Source organism: Halichoerus grypus, chromosome 9, assembly GCF_964656455.1.
Source record: "Halichoerus grypus chromosome 9, mHalGry1.hap1.1, whole genome shotgun sequence".
NCBI classification, from domain to species: domain Eukaryota; kingdom Metazoa; phylum Chordata; class Mammalia; order Carnivora; family Phocidae; genus Halichoerus; species Halichoerus grypus.
In genome coordinates, this window is record NC_135720.1 from 30,423,910 (window position 1) to 30,441,504 (window position 17,595).

General features: G+C 35.9%; 1 protein-coding gene across 11 annotated transcripts in view; it reads right to left on the reverse strand.

The window, feature by feature from the left end:
- EYA4 (EYA transcriptional coactivator and phosphatase 4) overlaps positions 1-17,595 on the reverse strand; it is a 264,743-nt gene that overhangs the window by 40,653 nt on the left and 206,495 nt on the right. For 7 of the 11 annotated variants that reach the window (XR_013441109.1, XM_078054709.1, XM_078054707.1 and 4 more), the window contains 6 exons: positions 17,263-17,355; positions 12,698-12,764; positions 11,338-11,480; positions 11,052-11,195; positions 9,256-9,335; positions 5,208-5,394 (listed from right to left, as the gene is read on the reverse strand). Coding sequence is in view for 10 of the 11 variants with exons in the window: in XM_078054709.1 (XP_077910835.1) it covers positions 5,208-5,394; positions 9,256-9,335; positions 11,052-11,195; positions 11,338-11,480; positions 12,698-12,764; positions 17,263-17,355 (714 nt within the window). In the remaining variant the exon portion in view is untranslated. The remainder of the gene's footprint in view (positions 1-5,207; positions 5,395-9,255; positions 9,336-11,051; positions 11,196-11,337; positions 11,481-12,697; positions 12,765-17,262; positions 17,356-17,595) is intronic. The other 4 variants (XM_036097426.2, XM_036097427.2, XM_036097432.2 and 1 more) reach the window with 3 other exon arrangements.

Consider the following 17,595-nt stretch of genomic DNA (forward strand, 5'->3'; position numbering starts at 1 on the left):
ACTGACCACCTTTTTCTAGTGTGGTTGTATTAATTCACTCTCTGATAAGCAATGAGATTTCCAGTTGCTCTACATCCTTGCCAATACTTGGTATTGCTAGTCTTTTTTTATATTAGCTATTGTGGGGGTATGTTGGTCTCATTGTAGTTTTAATTGTTGAATAATGATGTAAAACACTTTTTTTTGGTATTTATTTTTTTTTGCCCATTTGGGATCTTTTTTTTTTTTTTTTTTATGAGGTAACTGTTTAAATCTTTTGCCCATTAAAAAAACTGGGTTATCTTTTTCTTATTGATTTGTCAGAGCTCTTTATTGTAAGACATTCTTTACATATGTATGTCTGAGTTAAACTTCACTTTAACCCAGTGAATTTGGTCCTTTGTTATCCTCTTTTAATAATGGGAAACCGGAGGCATGTGATATTTTAAATTAACTTACCAAGATGAAATAGCTTGTATGCAGAATGCTGGTATGATTCCAGAATTCCTGCCTTAACCACTAGGTTATCCTTTCTCACCCAAACAGCAACAGATCCTCCAGGTTACAAAGAGGTCAAACTTATATCTGTTCCTACCCATCAAAAGAGTATATAGACTTTTTACAATCTCGTGCGAGTAAAGGCCAATGAATTCATCGAAAGATCTTCACAGTAAAAGAGTAGGTCCTGCAGAGTACATGTGTGGTAGCTAGTCTCCTATAGTAACCACCCAGGGGAACTGTTCTGACCTCTATATCTTTTGAAGGTTCTATCCTTTCTTCTGATAAAGGGAAAAACCAGGAACTTGAGCTCAACCGGTCATTAAACATTTGTTGACACTTTTTTTTTTAAAGAGGAAGCTGTTAATTCCAGTGTCTCTGCCAAATTTCACTCAAGTAATTGCACTAGGGTACATTAATGCTGCAGGTAGGGAAAAGGCAAATTGGCAGAGAAGTTAAATGTGGTCAGTCCTTTCCATCTAAATCCTCTTGATAGCTTCAATTAAATGAATGAGCACTTTGCCTTCCTTCCTGTCCTTGTGTGAAATGCCATGAAGCTATGGAAATTCTACTGAGTTCCGCCTAAGAAACTGGCTTCTCTTCAAAGAGTGAAGTGATCTTACTATATCTTTTACTTTTCTGAAGGACCTGTAAAGTTTAATTAGCTAATGTATTGTAATGTTTGCCAAGGTCTCAGAGTAAAGGATGATACTGTTACAAATTACTGATTATTTTTCATTTTCAAGATGTTTAAAATATTGAAAGAGGGGGAGCTACAAAAATCTCTAATCTTAATGTGCTAATCAGTCACCAAACTTTCTGAATGCAAGTCAAAAATATAATATACCTGAGATAATCTTTGTTAAAGGCAAAAAAAGATCTTTATAAAGGTAATATAAACTCAAATATCTGTTCTTAATCAGTATGCTAATGTGTCTTTAAATACACTGTCAAACTGCCTAAAAGGTGAAGTCAAGAACTGAATACTATTTGCAATTTCCAAATAACATCAGTCATTACCAGTTGCCCTAGGCTTTTCTTGGGCCAACACTATACGTGATTGAATAATTCTCCTTTAATTAGTACAGTAATGAATAACTACAACTTCTAAGTTTTGAGTATTTAGATCCAATTTCATTTTCTTTAGTTTTATCTCTAAGCCAGAACCACCACCTGTCTATTATAGAACATAAAGTATGTTTCTATTTTAAAAACGAGAGCTGTGAACAGTAAATGATTTATGAAAAATTGTGGATATAATTGTTAAGTCTCTGTGTTCAGTCCAAAATGCAGAGCTGGTCAATGGGAAATACTTTTCATACCCTTGAACTGAGTACCTCAAATTTCATCAATAACAAAGAAAAATCCCATAGTTATAAACTTGTTGGCTTTTTGCATGCATGCCAGACCTGGAAAGGCAAAATCTAACTTAAAACTACCTTGCCTGAAGTTCTGGGGTCAGAGAATTCCCTAAAAATCCAGACATATTATTGTTATAATTTTGGTTAAGAGAATAATACAGTTACAAGCAAAAATGATTTCTTCTCTTAATTCAGCAGAAAGTCTGATAAGACCTGAAAATTATGTCAAACAATAGTTGTTGGCATTAGCAATCAATGGAAAGCTAAAGAAATTGCATTCTGATAGTGACTATGAGGATGTTACACATGGATGTGTCACATCCAAAGTCACATATTCAGAATACCTACATGCCTGCATTTAGTACTTTTAGTGTAAGCAAAATAGCTATTCTGAATATTTATTATTCTTTAATTAATGGAAAGTGTCCATCTGTGTCTTTCCTGCACAGAAACTTTTGTGATCACACTGAAATTAGAGCAAAATCAACAGCAAATTCAAAGTGTTATCCAGCGGATATCATATTTGAAAACCAAATATTTTTCACTCGTGGTAGTTCTATTCTAGTAAACTCAAAAACCGTCTGCTGGTCCTGGTCCTATCATTCAGTCTCCAGTACCTTGATGATCAAATACTTCTGTGATTTTTTTTTAATACAGTCATCCTACCCTGTTTCCCTACGCATTTACTACTGAGAAAAATCTTTCACAGTTAAGATATCCCCTTATCTAAACATCTCCACTATCCATTAAGCAAGTATTCTGAAATCACACTTTCTTCTTTCCTCTTCTTTTCTTTCTTTCTTTTTTTCTTTCTTTCTTTCCTTTTCTTTCTTCCTCTCTCTCTTTCTCTCTCTTATTTCTTTTATTTCCCTCCTTCCCTTCTAGATTTATATATTTGAGCGAGAGCGGGCATGTGCGCATGCGCAAGCTGCATGAGTGGGGGGAGGGGCAGAAGGAGAGAGAGAAAATCTACAGCAGACTCTCTGCTGAGTGGGGAGACTGACATGGGGCTCGATCCCACGACCCTGAGATCATGATCTGAGCCAAAACTAAGAGTCGGATGCTAAACTGACTGAGCCACCCAGGCACCCCACACATTCTTTAACTTGAAGTAATATTCTTGATGAAATGTAACTACTGACTCAAAGAGGATCAGGACAGATTTAGAACATGGGATTTAAGCTGAAATGAGGTTAAGGTGAGTGAGGCACTAAGAGGGTGAAATTTAAGGGCCTTGAGAATGAATGTCTCCTTCAATTGTGTACCCCATGCTTCCCTGGCCTTAACTTAGTCCTGGCCCTGCACAGGATACAACTGCTGAGAGAGCTGGGGCTAGATGAAAAGCCTAAACAGGAGCGTTAAGGGGACAAGGACCAGAAATTCAAGGGGACTGTGTGGTCATGGAAGGGAGGATCTAAAGGGGAAGATGAAAAGAAAGAAACTGAAATGTAGGAGCACCGAAGACAAAGTCTAGTAGAATACAAGACAGTTTTTCCTTGGAGCCACAGTTAGAGACCCTATTCTGACTAGGGAACCAAAAAGAAAGGATGTCACTATTTCATCAATTCATGATCTGAGCATATCTTGGCTATTACTTGAAGTGTTAGCTTCATTCTCACTTCTTTATGTTCAAATTAGTTTTCTTGCTAACATTCCTTGTATTATCTAGCATTTTCCCTTTTCAACACTCATACAATTTTAATTATTTGCTTGATATTTGTCTTGCTTGTCAAATGGAAGCTAAAGGTATGCAGAGAGCTCATTCACTACTGGAACATCGGCAGTACCTGGGACCTATTAGGCACTCATAAATAATTGTTAAATGTCCTTAAATCTCCTTGGAATTACTGGTCCAGTTAGAAAGAATTTATAGTGTTGTGACCGTGTTTCCCCATTTTCTTGTCCTTCCAACACTGGACAAAAAAAGATAAGATTGGATCTTGCAAAATAACTGAAGTCAGAAAATTAAGTTGGAACATATTAATAGTGATTATAAAAATTTTTAATTTCATTTTTCTTATTGAATCTTGATAGTTCTTTATATATGCTGGATACAAATCCTTTATCAGATATGTGTCTTGCAAGTATTTCCTCCAAATCTGTGGCTTGTCTTTTTATTCTTATAACAGTGTCTTTCAAGGAACAGGAGTTCTTGATTTTATGAAGGCTAATTTCCTTTCTTTTAGAGATTGTGTTTTTAATGTCACACCTATAAAATTTTTATGTAACCTAAGGCTACAAAAATTTCCACCATGTTTTCTTTTAGAAGGTTTACAGTTTTAGTTTTTATGCATATTGTATATGGTGTGAGTTACAAGTCAAGATTCTGTTTTGGGGTTTGTTTTTTGTTTGTCCTATTATTATTATTTTTGCATATGGATGTCCAGTTGTTCTGGTACCATTTTTTTTTAAAACAAACAAAAAAAACCCTTTATCTCCAACTGACTTTGCACCTTTGTCAAAAATCCATTTTCCAGTGTATGCATATGGGTCTATTTCTGGACTCTCTATTCTACTCCATTGTTTAATGTATCTATCCTTTTGTCAATACCACACATTTTTGATAACTTTACTTTATAATAAGTCTTGAAATCAGGCAATGTCAGTCCCCAAACTCTGTTCTTATTTTTCAAAATTATTTCAGCTAATCTAGGTCCTCTGCCTTTCCTTGTAATTTTAGAATCATCTTGATGATTTCTCCAAAAACTCCTGCTGGAATTTGAATAGGATTACAATGAATCTTTATTAATTTTGCTTTTAACTTTAAATACTTCAGCTGTGTCAGCAAATCCAAGTCCAGTGGCACTGCAGATAAGCTTCAGACAAGGAAGAATACAACGGATCTTAAGTAAGTGCTAATCAGAGAAAGATATTAAACTACCTACCAATGATCCTACACATCCTAGGAATGTAGGAAATGTTCACTGGCTAGATCTCCTGATGACTCACAAAGATGAAGGAGCTACACAGTCTCTCAAGCTTAAAGGAAATGCTATCAGTTACACCCAAAGAAGATAATCTTACTACAGCTTTTCCATATTGTCATGATCTTTACAAAAGAAATGATTAGTCAGGCAAAAGGTCCACTGAACTTTTTATATCCATATTCATATATATATATATATATATATACTGCCTTTTGAAATTAAAATCTCTCAACCATCCACATCTAAAAGAAGGGTTTTCTGCTCTCAACCAACCATATCTAAAAGAAGGGTTTTCTGAAACGCCAGAAGCAAAGCCTCATCTCATACAGTGGTACTGGCCCAGATTAAACATCAGCATAATTAGATGAGAACTTTCAACCTTGTTTCCAAAATATCCTTTTTTGCCATACATTAGACCCAGCAAAACATAAAAGTATTTCACCTGGATGAAGATCTGTACCTGGTTGGCTAGTCAGTCCCGGGAGAGATTCCTGCAACTGATAGGTTGAGGTTGAGGATGATGTGCCATCAGCCGCCGTGTTATTTGATGTCATATACGCTCCATACGTGGATGCTGAGTAATACTGGGCATACTGGTTTTGGCCAAAGGCTGTGTAGGATGGGTAATCCTGAAATAATAATTGAGACATATGTGTGCTTGAAGGAGAAATTACTTCTGGTATGCTCCTAAGAAAAGCAATCACTATGGTAACTGAAAGACTAGTATCTGGCTCCATTCGTTTTTGGAGTCCACAGTTTTGAGGTGATCCTAGTGAGTGCACACAGTTACGAACTACCCTGCTGGCTTCGCCAACCAGGTCCAGCACATAATTCTCAAACTGCCTAAAGGCTGCATATGCCTCACTTGACCATGATTACTTATTCGGGGATGCACTTCATAAGGTCTTATGCACTGGGAGAGAAGAGAGGGTAAGCACCAGTTCTTACACATCTTCTAATATCACCAGCAAGGAGATGATATGCCTGCCCCTTCTCAGTTTCCATATGGACCTCAGTTGGCGTTTATGTGATTTCTGTTACCCTTCTACATTACTCTTGATAATTATGCATGAAATAAAGAGTAAATAAAAGAAAATGAATTAAGAGGCTTTTTTTTTTTTTTGAGAGTTTTTTTACCCAGCCTTTTATAGGCTATGTGTCATCTAAGGGCTTGACTTAAAGTCTCTAGTGAGGTTTTCAAATATTGAGTTTGCCTCATTTGCTAGACACAAAAAAGAAAGTATTGGATCAACTCCTCCGACCTGCCCTTTATTAAAAATTTCTAAGAACCTTAAAGTGATCTAAGTAATCCTTCAAAATCCTTTTACATATTAAGATAACAAATAAGAATTTGTTGCAATAATTGGTGTTTAATGTATCTAGCATGTTTTAGCCCAAATTTTTATCAGTAATGACAAATCCTTGGTCAGGATTAAGATTCCCTGATACATGTTCCTAAGGAAACAAAGATCCACATTTGATGTGGTTTCCAAAAAAGGAAGTTCTTTATATAAGTAAATACGTGTATAAGCAAATACGTGTATTAACAGAAAGGATTAAGTACAGATGACCCTTGACCAACATGGGTTTGAATTGTATGGGTCCACTGATACGTGGATTTTTTTTCAATAATATAGAACAGTACTATAAATGTATTTTCTCTTCCTTATGATTTTCTTAATAACATTTTCTTTTTTTCTAGCTAACTTTATTGTAAGAATACAATATATAATACATATAACATAAAGTTTGTGTTAATTGGCTGTTTATGTTATCAGTAAGGCTTCCTGTCAACAGTGGGCTATTTTAGTTAAGTTTTGGAGGAGTCAAAGGTTACACATGGGTTTTTGACTTTGTGGGGGGTTGGTGCCCCAACCCCTGTATTGTCTGGTCCAACTCTAGTATGGCAGGAAACTAAAATTCTATTCGTCTGTTAATTTCAGGATCTGATGTTCCCCATCACCACCTGTAAGCTAAGGAAAAAAACCTCTCAACAATACTTGGACAAAATTCTTAGCAACATATCTTTCTCAGAGTAAAACAATTACACAGTACTTACTTGGTGTCAGGCAGTGTTCTAAGGCTTTAAGTGGATTTACCCATTTAATCCCCACACCCGCCTATGCGGTATTATTACCCCATTTCACATTGAGGGGGATGGAGGCACAATGTGGTTAAGTGATCTATCTGCTTGAAGTCAGACAGCTAGCAAGTTTCAGAGCTGGAATTGGAACCCAGAGAAGCTGACTCCAACATCTGTGTGCTGAAGTTCTCCCTGAGGCTGCTAATGTCCTTACGGGAAGATGAAGTGACTTAGAGGAAAGGTACAGACTACTAGCTATTGGTGACTAAAACATCTTTTTGTACTCAAACTTATCTCAGAAATCTCCCCTTCTCTTCATCCCACTACTGCCACGCTGGTCCAAGCTACCTTCACTTCCTGTTGGAGCCATTGGACTGGTTTTCCAATTTGTTTCATTTCTAGGTTTAGTTTTCTCCAAAGTGCCTAAAGCCAGAGTAATCTTTTCAAAACATAAACTGTATGATGTTATTCTCCTGTTCGAAATCCTTCCCACTGGGCTTGGAATAAAATTGAAATCCCTCACAGAGGGATACACATACAGAGCCCTACATACAAACACAGAGAGCCAGGGCCCTGCCTATCTTCATAAATATGCTTCTCCATCTGCCGTCATGCACAAACTAAACCTTCCCCTTCTTTGAATTCACTGGCACACCAAGGATTTCACCTCTCAGAGGTTTAGTACCTGCTACTTTCTATGCCCGAAACACCCTGGCCCTTCTTCTTCACCAGAGTCTTAGAAGACTTGTCTCGAATGTCATTTCTACAGACAAGCCTTCCACAAGATCTTCCTTACTCAAAATTAGATTTCTATTAATATTTTAATAGGACTCTGTTCTGACTCCTCATGCTTTCCAATTCTATATTTACTTATGTGTTTATTGGTTTATTGTCCTATCCACTCCTGTCCCCATTTACATGTCTCCAGCATACAGACCAGTTCCTAAGACTTGATAACTACTCAATAAGTATTAACTAAAATAATAGACTGGTATTCCAACCATGGTCCAAAATATAGGTTATGTGTTATATTGGAGCCACTGTATTTAAATGTTCAGATAGTATTGGATCTGTTTTATGCCATAAATCTTTCTTCTCGTTTATGAATCTTTCTTTAAATCCTCCCAAGTAGAACAGAGTAGTCTTTCCTTTATGCTACCTACCACTCTGCCTAGTATATATTTCTATTATTATATTCATTATATCCTACCCTCTTTTCATATTATTTTCTTATCTGTTTCTTTAGGATTGCTTCCTTCCAGACAGCAGAGAACAATGACATTATTTTTGAATCTTCAATGTCTAGTCAAAAGTCTAATGGATAGTAAGTGCTCAGTAAATGTTTCCTAAATCAATAAAAAATAAGTAAAACAAAGCTACCTGGATTATCAAAAATTCTCAATATTTTTAAATATAAAATAGGCATACCCAGCTTTAATGTTTAATATTAAGAAAACATTTTTCTAACCAACGCCAAATGACACAGTTTAATTCTATCAAAAATATTATTTTTCCACACTATTTAATAATCACAATTTTTTTTTTACTTTTGTTGCATTAATAAGCATTAAGAAGGCAATTAATATAATTCCTTCAGTAAATCCAAAGAGCATAGTTGTGCGATAACTTAGATTTTAGAATATATAAAAGTCCAACAACTATGTTAAAGTAAAATAGTGTACTGTCCACTAAGGAAATCAACTACCCTTCTATCTCAACTACTCTGAACATGGCTGAGAACTAGGGAATAAGGACAAAAGATTCTGAAGTGTCAGTATATTCACTCATCAGAAACATTCACTCTTGCTCCACACATAATTCGAACAAACTAGATTTTAGAACTCACAAAAATACTAAGAAAACATAATTAGGAGGAGGACTAAGGACTGCTAGAGGCAAGCACAGTGACAAAAATTACAGCTGTCAGGAAAGTAGGAATCAAAAATTTATTAAAATGAACCACAGGACTAGAAGAAAAAAAATCCAAGAGGCATTTGGTTTAGTAACAAATATTCTAGACTAAAAATGTCATAACCTAATTATTGGTTGTAGTTCAATCTCTTAATGTTCATAATATCTTGTCAAAAAAATAAAATTATGTTTAGTACAGTTTAAAATAATAGGAAAATATGCAATACATTTTGTAGTTCTACGCCAAATGATTAAAATGATCATGGCTTAAAAATTTAAAGGGCAAACTTTCAGCAACCAGAAAACCTAAAATACCCAGAATAAGACAGATCCCAAGAATTCTGGAAAGCTACTTTTTACCACCTTGAAATGCCATCTTAATTTTAAATAAAGAAACCTTTTTCTAGGAGAATATGCACTTATATGACAACCTGAAACTATTCTTCAAAGATCTGAAACAGATACAAAAAGCCTAAATACAAAAAAGCTACTATACCTGTTGTGAACCACTAAAATTCGTTGAATTGGAGACTGAATTATTTGCATAAATAGTAGATGATGGCGCAAAACTAGAACCTAGAAATAAAGAACAAATTGCATTTAAAAAGTATTTCTTTGCAAAATAATAATAACATTTCACTTTGCAGAATCCAATGAAAGAAAGATATTTTTAATTTTGTTAAGGCAACAAAACGTGAAATTTGAAGTTGAAAGATTTATAAGGAAAAATGTGCTTAGCTCTATCCCTCTTGTGACAACAGTTAAAGTCTTTGCTATAGATGTCTGTTGGACTAAACAGGAGCACATGGGAACTGTCTTAAGGACAGCCGCTAACCTTTAAAGGTTAAATGTCTAGAAGAGCAAAGGTTTTCAAAGAATAAAATGTGATGCAGACAGAGTACTCCTAGGAAGCTACTGGAACTTTCAAATGGTCATACCAACTGCATATGCACACAGAAACCATTTGAGTTAAAATGTGGATGGGTTTAGCTTAGGAAACAGAGAACCAACTTAGAATTGATGCTTATAGCACCCTGTCTTTTCTTTCCTCCTATGTCCTTTCCTTAGGGCCAAGAGAGATGTGAAGTGGGGCTCAGACTCAAGGAAGAGCTGCTCACACTACAGTCACCTAGGGTTTGAGAGCCTTCTAAAATTTGACCACACAGTTAGAAATTTAATTATTTTTTAAATTCAAATTTTAAATTACTTTTTAAATTAAAAACAAGTGAAATATCAATTTAAAGATTAGTTTTTTAAAACATACATTCTACAGAATGGACTTACGAGGAAGTAAAATGAAAGACTATTGACACAGCTGATTATTTGTTTTATCAATGTGTTCTGAATTGCAATGGTATTATGTAATTAATGCAAACTGACCTGGCCCAGAATATCCAACATGAAAATATTTGGGGGAATAAATTAAAATACAGTCATGGTTGCTTTCATACTCCTAACTGAAGCTGTGTGGCTCACTGTGGCTTTACCATTTATGCAACTATATTTCTACCTACAGTTTAGGTAAAAAGAGACCTGCCATTTCAGCCAAAAAGGTCTAGGTAATTATTTCATTTTAGTCGATGGACTAAAATTTCAACACTAGTTGATTAAAAAAGTATGTTCATGTAACCCCAAATTTATGACTAACAATATAGATAAAATGACAGAAACAAGCTTTTAATGTATTTACTATATCACTAAAATTCTGCAACTACTACATGATGATCAGATGTAGAACCAAAATTAAATACTCAGATACGGAGGATTTTTGCAGGGGGGGGGTACAAATTACATAAATATTTCTAGTAAGAAATAGAGTATTAAGAGAGGAGGGGTATTTGAGGAATGAACAGAAAATCCAAAATAGTTCAATGGTAAATAGGACTTAGAAAGGTACTAATTCAATTTTAAATATAATCAAAGCAACATTACATACTTAAGGAATACAGACAAGAAAATACTGGGACTTTTTATGAATCTCTGAACCTCACTTAAGGAGATGCCCTACGTGTGACTGACGTGGCCCGGAGGTTACTCTGCTTGGACCTAATGTCCTGACAATTATATACAACCTCAACTTACGTACTGAAATTCGGTATGGGTCATGTTTCTTGATGTATATTCATTTCTTTTCACCATGTTTTTTTTTCCCCCTAGTTATTTGTCTTTCCTGATGTGAAAAGCAGTAGCAATTAAAACCATTTTCATGAAGGCATATTCCTACTCTGAAGCCAAGGAGTCTCATCCAGAGAATTCCTCCTCACGTAACACGCTTCCTGTGTGGTGGCTTACCTGGCATCTGGTAAGAATAAGGCGTCTGGCCTGGCTGTGGGGTAGAAAACCCCGGGCTGTAACTGAGGCACCCACTCTGTAACGGGGACTGAGTCTGTGAAAGTCCGCTCTCCGTCTTGATGCCCGGCAACATCACGCCCAGATCTGTTTGGGAAACACACGTGCAGACCCTTGCATTAGTAAAATGACCTTGCTCCTGAGTTGTAACTTATGCTAGAATATCTAAGCACTAGGCAGCAGGATTACCCGCTCATAAGCAAAGGAGCAGAGAGAAGACGTGAGATACCGTATGTGGGCAGGCTGTAGGGCTGTCCTGTCTGTGAGTAGGCTGTGTAGACGGCTGGCTGCTGCATCCCCGAATACTGAGTCTGGCCTGCGTAGGCAGACATTGTTTGAGCTGCTGGTGTAGAAAGAATGTGTGGATAGGGCCTAAATATCAGAAAAATAGCATTACTGTGGCAACAAAGACTGCACATTATTTCAGACAGCTTAGATTCAGTGAAACCTTATAATAGCCAGGAAGTAATCCTCTTCTTTATCCACAATACAATTCTAACACTAGGGAAAGGACAAGAGTCCAAACGTCCGAGCTACAGATCAGTCTAGTGACTTAGGACAAATGGTTTAAACTCCCTAAAGACTTACACCTCACCTGTAAAATGAGAAATTTGGATCAGATATTGTATCTAAAGTCTCTTCCAAGTCTATAGTACTTGTTTACCTCTGAAATAGTATTCTAATTAATGTGCAGGGCAGGGAAGGGGGGCCCAGACCAGTTAGCATGCTCATGAGGATACTCGCAGTCACTACGAGTGACCTACTGCTCTACAGTGGATAGAAGAGTCATGAAAAGCCCTACCAAGAACTCTCTACCAAGAACAGGACATTTAAAAAAAGAAAAGAAAGGAAAAAGGTAGGCAGCTGCTTCCTGAACAGAAATGGAATGCCACTCCCTTTATCATGCCACATTTTACAGAATGTTCCTGAATGGGTATCCAAACACCAGTCTGTACTTAAGAGTAGAGACTGTAGCTGGTTGCACAGATTAACATTTAAGTGTGTGTGAATCATGGCTCCAAAATCTTAACACATCTGGCTGATTGTAACCAAATTCAGATACGTACCTAATATTGTTAAATTTGAAATTTGTACCACTGTCTTCAATAAGTTGATTTCATTTGTTATAAAAACAACAGAGCACATTATTCAAAAATATGTTTCTGAGAACTTGAAATCCAATGAAAATAATGTAATATGGAACAAATTATGAAGGGTTAACGTTTGAATAAAATATAATCTTTTTAGATTTTCTTTAAGCTAGTCATCATTTTTGACTTTCCATTAAGAAATCAGTGTTTTCTGGTTTGAGCTTGATGCTCTCCTCAAGGTATACAAAGATCCAGAAATAAAGGAACTGTCTGGACAAACATGAGTATATCTCTATTTCTAGATTTGTAAAGGACATTTATCCGTATGTCTAATCCACCCAACTGATTTATACAAGCATTCATCTATTCAACTATCTATAACACACTTATATACGTAAAGGTATCCCAATATGAAGTTATGTTGCGTGAATACAGATTAATAAAGATAATCCTGGAAAATTATTCTAACAAATCTGAAAGAATCTACTGAGCACTTACTTGGAAGGATAGAGCTGTGGGGAATATTGATGCGCTGATCTGGGGCTGTAGCCACTACTTGTTATTACTGTAAAACACAAAAACCAGTGCAAAAAATAGTTGCTTCATGAATAAGTTTCACTAGAATGACAAAACCAGTTTGAAGAAATTATCATGTTCAAGAGATGTTTCTAATAATTCACTTATTTTCTAAACAGAAAAAATTCATTTTCTAAACAGAAACAGATGCCTAAATATTTTCTTCTAATTGAACTGCTTCAAGTTTGCTCTAAGAGCATAAAATGAAATCTTCAAGCATAAAATGAAATCTTCTCACAAATCCTTTCTCTCTTTCTTTTGCTTTCTCACACCAATAGCATATTCTTATGTATGATTAAGTATGAATAAACATCTTTGATTACAGATCATTAAGATTTCTTTCATGACAAAGTAAATTTTTAAAATTTTCAGACCTTATGTTTTATGTTTTAAATTCCAAATATGACAGCAACATATTGCTCTTCTTCCATATTTATTCTACCAAAAAATTCAATAAAAATTCAGGAAAAATGTGAAGTTCCAGCTTCACTTTGAAATTGTAAAATGCTATCATTTTATATTGCCTCGAAGTTTACCAATCAGATGACAGTTAAGAATGCAGAGTCCAAAATGTCTGAGTACTAACTGGAATATGCATAGAAAGCATGAGGGATAAGGCACCACGTCTTAAGAAACATAACTGCATAATGCAGCAGTAATCATATTTACAAATATATTTTGAACTATCAGAGAAAGCTCTTTTTTGAGAAGAACTTAAAGGTGAAAGCCAGGTCCTATTAACATTTTGTCCTAACATATAGCCCCAAACTGGAATACATTCAGAAGTTTGGAAGTTTCTCTTTCCCTTCACCATCTGCCTTGACTAAGACAGATGTATTGCAAATATATGGACTCCAAAGTATTGAGGCAGTCCCTTCAGAGCCAATCCATACTGGGCAGGCACACAGAGTGTCTTTATTAAGCCATCTGCTGTTCATTCACTTTTCAAAAAGATTAAAGTAGTACACAATGCAGTGCTGGAATTAGTTTAGTCTAATCAATCATAGTTATACTTCAAAGTACTATGTCCTTCCTAAGTTGTTCATAATAATTCTGGAGCTAAACTTTTAGAGTTATAAAAGTGACAAATAGGTTTAGGTTGTTAACTATTTTATGAAACATGATATATTTCTATATCCAAATGCTATTAAGTACCCTTGTGATCTGTCATTTCATAAACACATAGAATTTAAAATGTATTTAAAATGCTATTTTGGCCTGTAGGCTCTGAGTATGGACAGTATATTACCGTTTTCATAGCAAAAGGTGCAGAAGTTTGTTTTCAAGGATATTATGAATCAATTTTGAAAATCATTGAATATGACGAGAGGTGTCATGTTCTAAATATTTTAATCAAGCAAAATTTAAGTGAATTTGCTATATAAATTTGAAAATCAATTGACCAATGAACCATTAATTTTCTACTGATTTATTAAAGGCTTAATGTTCAAAACTTGTTTCAAATCACTTCAGTGAGAACACTCTTTTTCTACCACACCATAGGCACTAAGTGTACATTACATAATAGCAATAATGTTATTCCCCAGGAAATTCAGTCTGGTTCATTAACTCACAATAGTGAATACTCTTTTTAGCAAAAATATAGTTAAATGAGGCATAACTTCATGTGTTTTTGTCTCTTATTTATAAAATGTCACTTTGGCACACTCAAGACTTTATAGTAATCAGGTCTTCTCAAGATTGCAAATCACAAAGCTTTTCCAAAGAGACATCAAGTAATGAAAAGAACCATCCACCACAGCAGCTTTTATAAAAAAAAAAAAAAAAAAAAAAAAAGGCCAAAGAGCAAAATTATTTCAGGAAAAAGCCCCATACACCTGAATGGAAATCTGAATATATAGGATTTTCCTCCTGCTAATGAATGAATCTAGGCAACATTAAAATAATGTACCCAAAACAGTATCAAGGCTTAACATTTAAAATTTCTATTACTATCTGTATGTTCACTTTCTAAATAGAATGCAAAACCTCTGGCTCAGAAAACTAAGATGTTCACACAAAACTTGCTTCTAAACTAAAATGTATATTTATTCTAACTCATGAATCTGCAGATAACCGAAAACAACAAAATTTGACTAAAGTGGGTTGAGATTATGCTGACCAGAGTAAAGTCTGTTCCTACACAGGGCAGCCTAATCTCTAGTATGGTTTCTGGACTACTATGTACAGATTTCAGAGATTTTCCTTTCATTCCCCATTGTCATTTCAGTAAACAAGAGATATTACCCCAAAGCACTCAACTTATTATATTCCATCATCTCTGCAAATAAAAGTAAGCAAACTGCTTGTTTTTAAAAGGTCCTGAAAATTAATTACAACAAATTTCTATACAATACTACCAGATTCTCAGAGCATGATGCAAACAATTTTAAGGTTTTATTCTAATTACTGTGTCACCTTAGATCAGAGACTCTCAATGGGGTAGGCGATGGGAAGTGAGGGAGCTGGGCAGGTAGGAATTTTGCCTGTGAGGGGACATTTAAAATGTCTGGAGACATTTTGGGGTGTCATAACTGGGGAGTGCTACGGTCATTCTGGGATAGACAGTGGGGATGCTGCTAAACCTCTTCTAACACAGAGGACAGATCCTCCCCTACAAACAAAAAAAGAAAAAAAGTTAGCCAAATTTTTAATAGTGCTGCTGTTGGGAATCCCTGACTTAGAACACTGTTGTCCAGAAGAACCCGTCCAACAACCTTCCGTGGAGCTGGAAATGTTCTGTAGCTGAGTTGTTCAACACCGTAGCCACAGGCCTGGAAGACCACAGGCAGCTCTTAAACACTTGAAATGTGACTGTTGTGACTAGAAAAAACATTTTTCCTTTTACCAAATTTTAGGATAATTGAGACTTAAATAGCCCCCTATGGCTAGTGACTATGGGACAGCACATCCCTAGATAATTCGTAAAAGAAAACTGGGCAACTATTTGTAAAGATAATGTGAGTGAATTTTAGACAGGATGGCAGCTCACAGCTATTTCTTTTTCCATTCTTATATTTTCCAATGGGGTAGTACAGAAGGGACTCCCAGACTGATCAGAACACTGCCCTGCACTCATTCATACCAGTGAGCAGCTGTGGGGCCTGGACCGAAGGGCCTTCACACCTTTAACTTATCTGCACCTCTGTATTCTTGCCTATAAATGAGATCAGAGACCTCTGAAATTCCTTGTGCGGCTAACGTTCTACAGTGTTGTCGTTTAGCTATCAGTGAACTTGTGGTATGGTATTTAAGGATGCCAACAGTTCCTTAGTAATTTCACTTCTTTCCCTAAAAATGTGTTCCCATGCATTCACTCTGCGGAAAGTTTACCAGAGTTATGGTAGGTGAGCAATAAAGACTGCTAGAGTAAGTTGCTACCTATTTATCTCCTGGGAGGCAAGTGAATTGCTAGAAAGCCTGTGGATTAGCGCATGTGAGTCTCAATGCAGAGTGTAAGAATTATTACCTCTTTCTGTCTGAAATACTAATATTTATGTGACTACACAGCAACTGCTCCCAATCAGTGTGAACTAATGAGAGGGGCTCATCTGTATCTATAAAAATGCAATGTATGCTTACCAGGATACTATACTCAAGGACATGCCTCCACTCTTTATACCTGAAGCACACCCACATACAACCTCCGTATGTGAGAATATGGATAAAACGTTAAGCTGTATTAAGGTAGACCAAAAGAACCACGATGTAATTACCACAAAAACTTCTCTAGGTTTACTGTTCATCTTTGTGCTATTCAAATTCCTTCTCAGGTTAAAAAAAAAAAAAAAAATCCTTTCACCAGATAATAAACTAAACAAAATATTGTAGCTTAAAATCTTGAACGAAGTCAACTTAATGCGTGTCCTTTGTGCCCACCTGGGAGTTATCAGGTATTTATATTTAAAAGGATTGCTGTTTAAAGACACGCTATTGTTCTCTTTGAAGCACTGGGTGAAAGTAGTGCTCTCAGGCTGGGTTCTAATGCAACCAGCATGTGTCCTCCCAAAGCCCATTAACCTTTAATACTTGTCACTCAGCTGCTTACACAGGAGGATTTTTTTTAAACCCAGAGAGGAAACAAGGTTATTTAGAAGGAATCAAATGGATAGTTTTACATCTCGAATGTTGGGAGAGAAGGGAGTTTTTTATGCCATTTAAATGGACAAGTCAAGGGAACAAAGCCAACGATTACAACCTAATTATTAAATTAAACACTCTATAAAATAATTCCAAAGGAAGCCAGCCCTGCTTATTCCTAACAAGAAAGTCAGAGGACTGTTTTGCTGTCAACTGAAAAATCCAGCAAAACGATTCCAAGTATAATTTTTTAAAAGTATATACTTTTATGACAATTAGTTCTCCAAAAACTAAATCTAACGCTAAATCGATAAAAACCCGCATTCTCAAAACTCCGCTGCTTATACACCAGGAAGATGGTGAGCACCCCAATGTGTATGTAGCAACGCGTGAGCTTAAGGCTTTACCTGACCCAGTAAAAGTGTCAAGGGTTCCATCTCCAGTGGTGGTTGCCGCTTCGCTGCTGTTCAAAGGCTCTGTTTTGACTGCAAGGAGAGACACTATGTAGAAGAATAAGTACAGGTGAGTTTTATTTCTAAATTTTTATCAAAGACGCTGATTGTTCCACTAGTGGCTTTTCCAACTACCACGGGCATGCAAAAGAGAAAACTTGAGAAGTCGATGAGGAAAGTTTTGTTAATTTAGCTTCTAGAAAGTGGACATGCATTTGCAGAGGATTCAGTATAAAAATCCTCTGACTAAGCTAGTTCTCTCAGATCTGGGTTTTAAAGGCAGTCAAC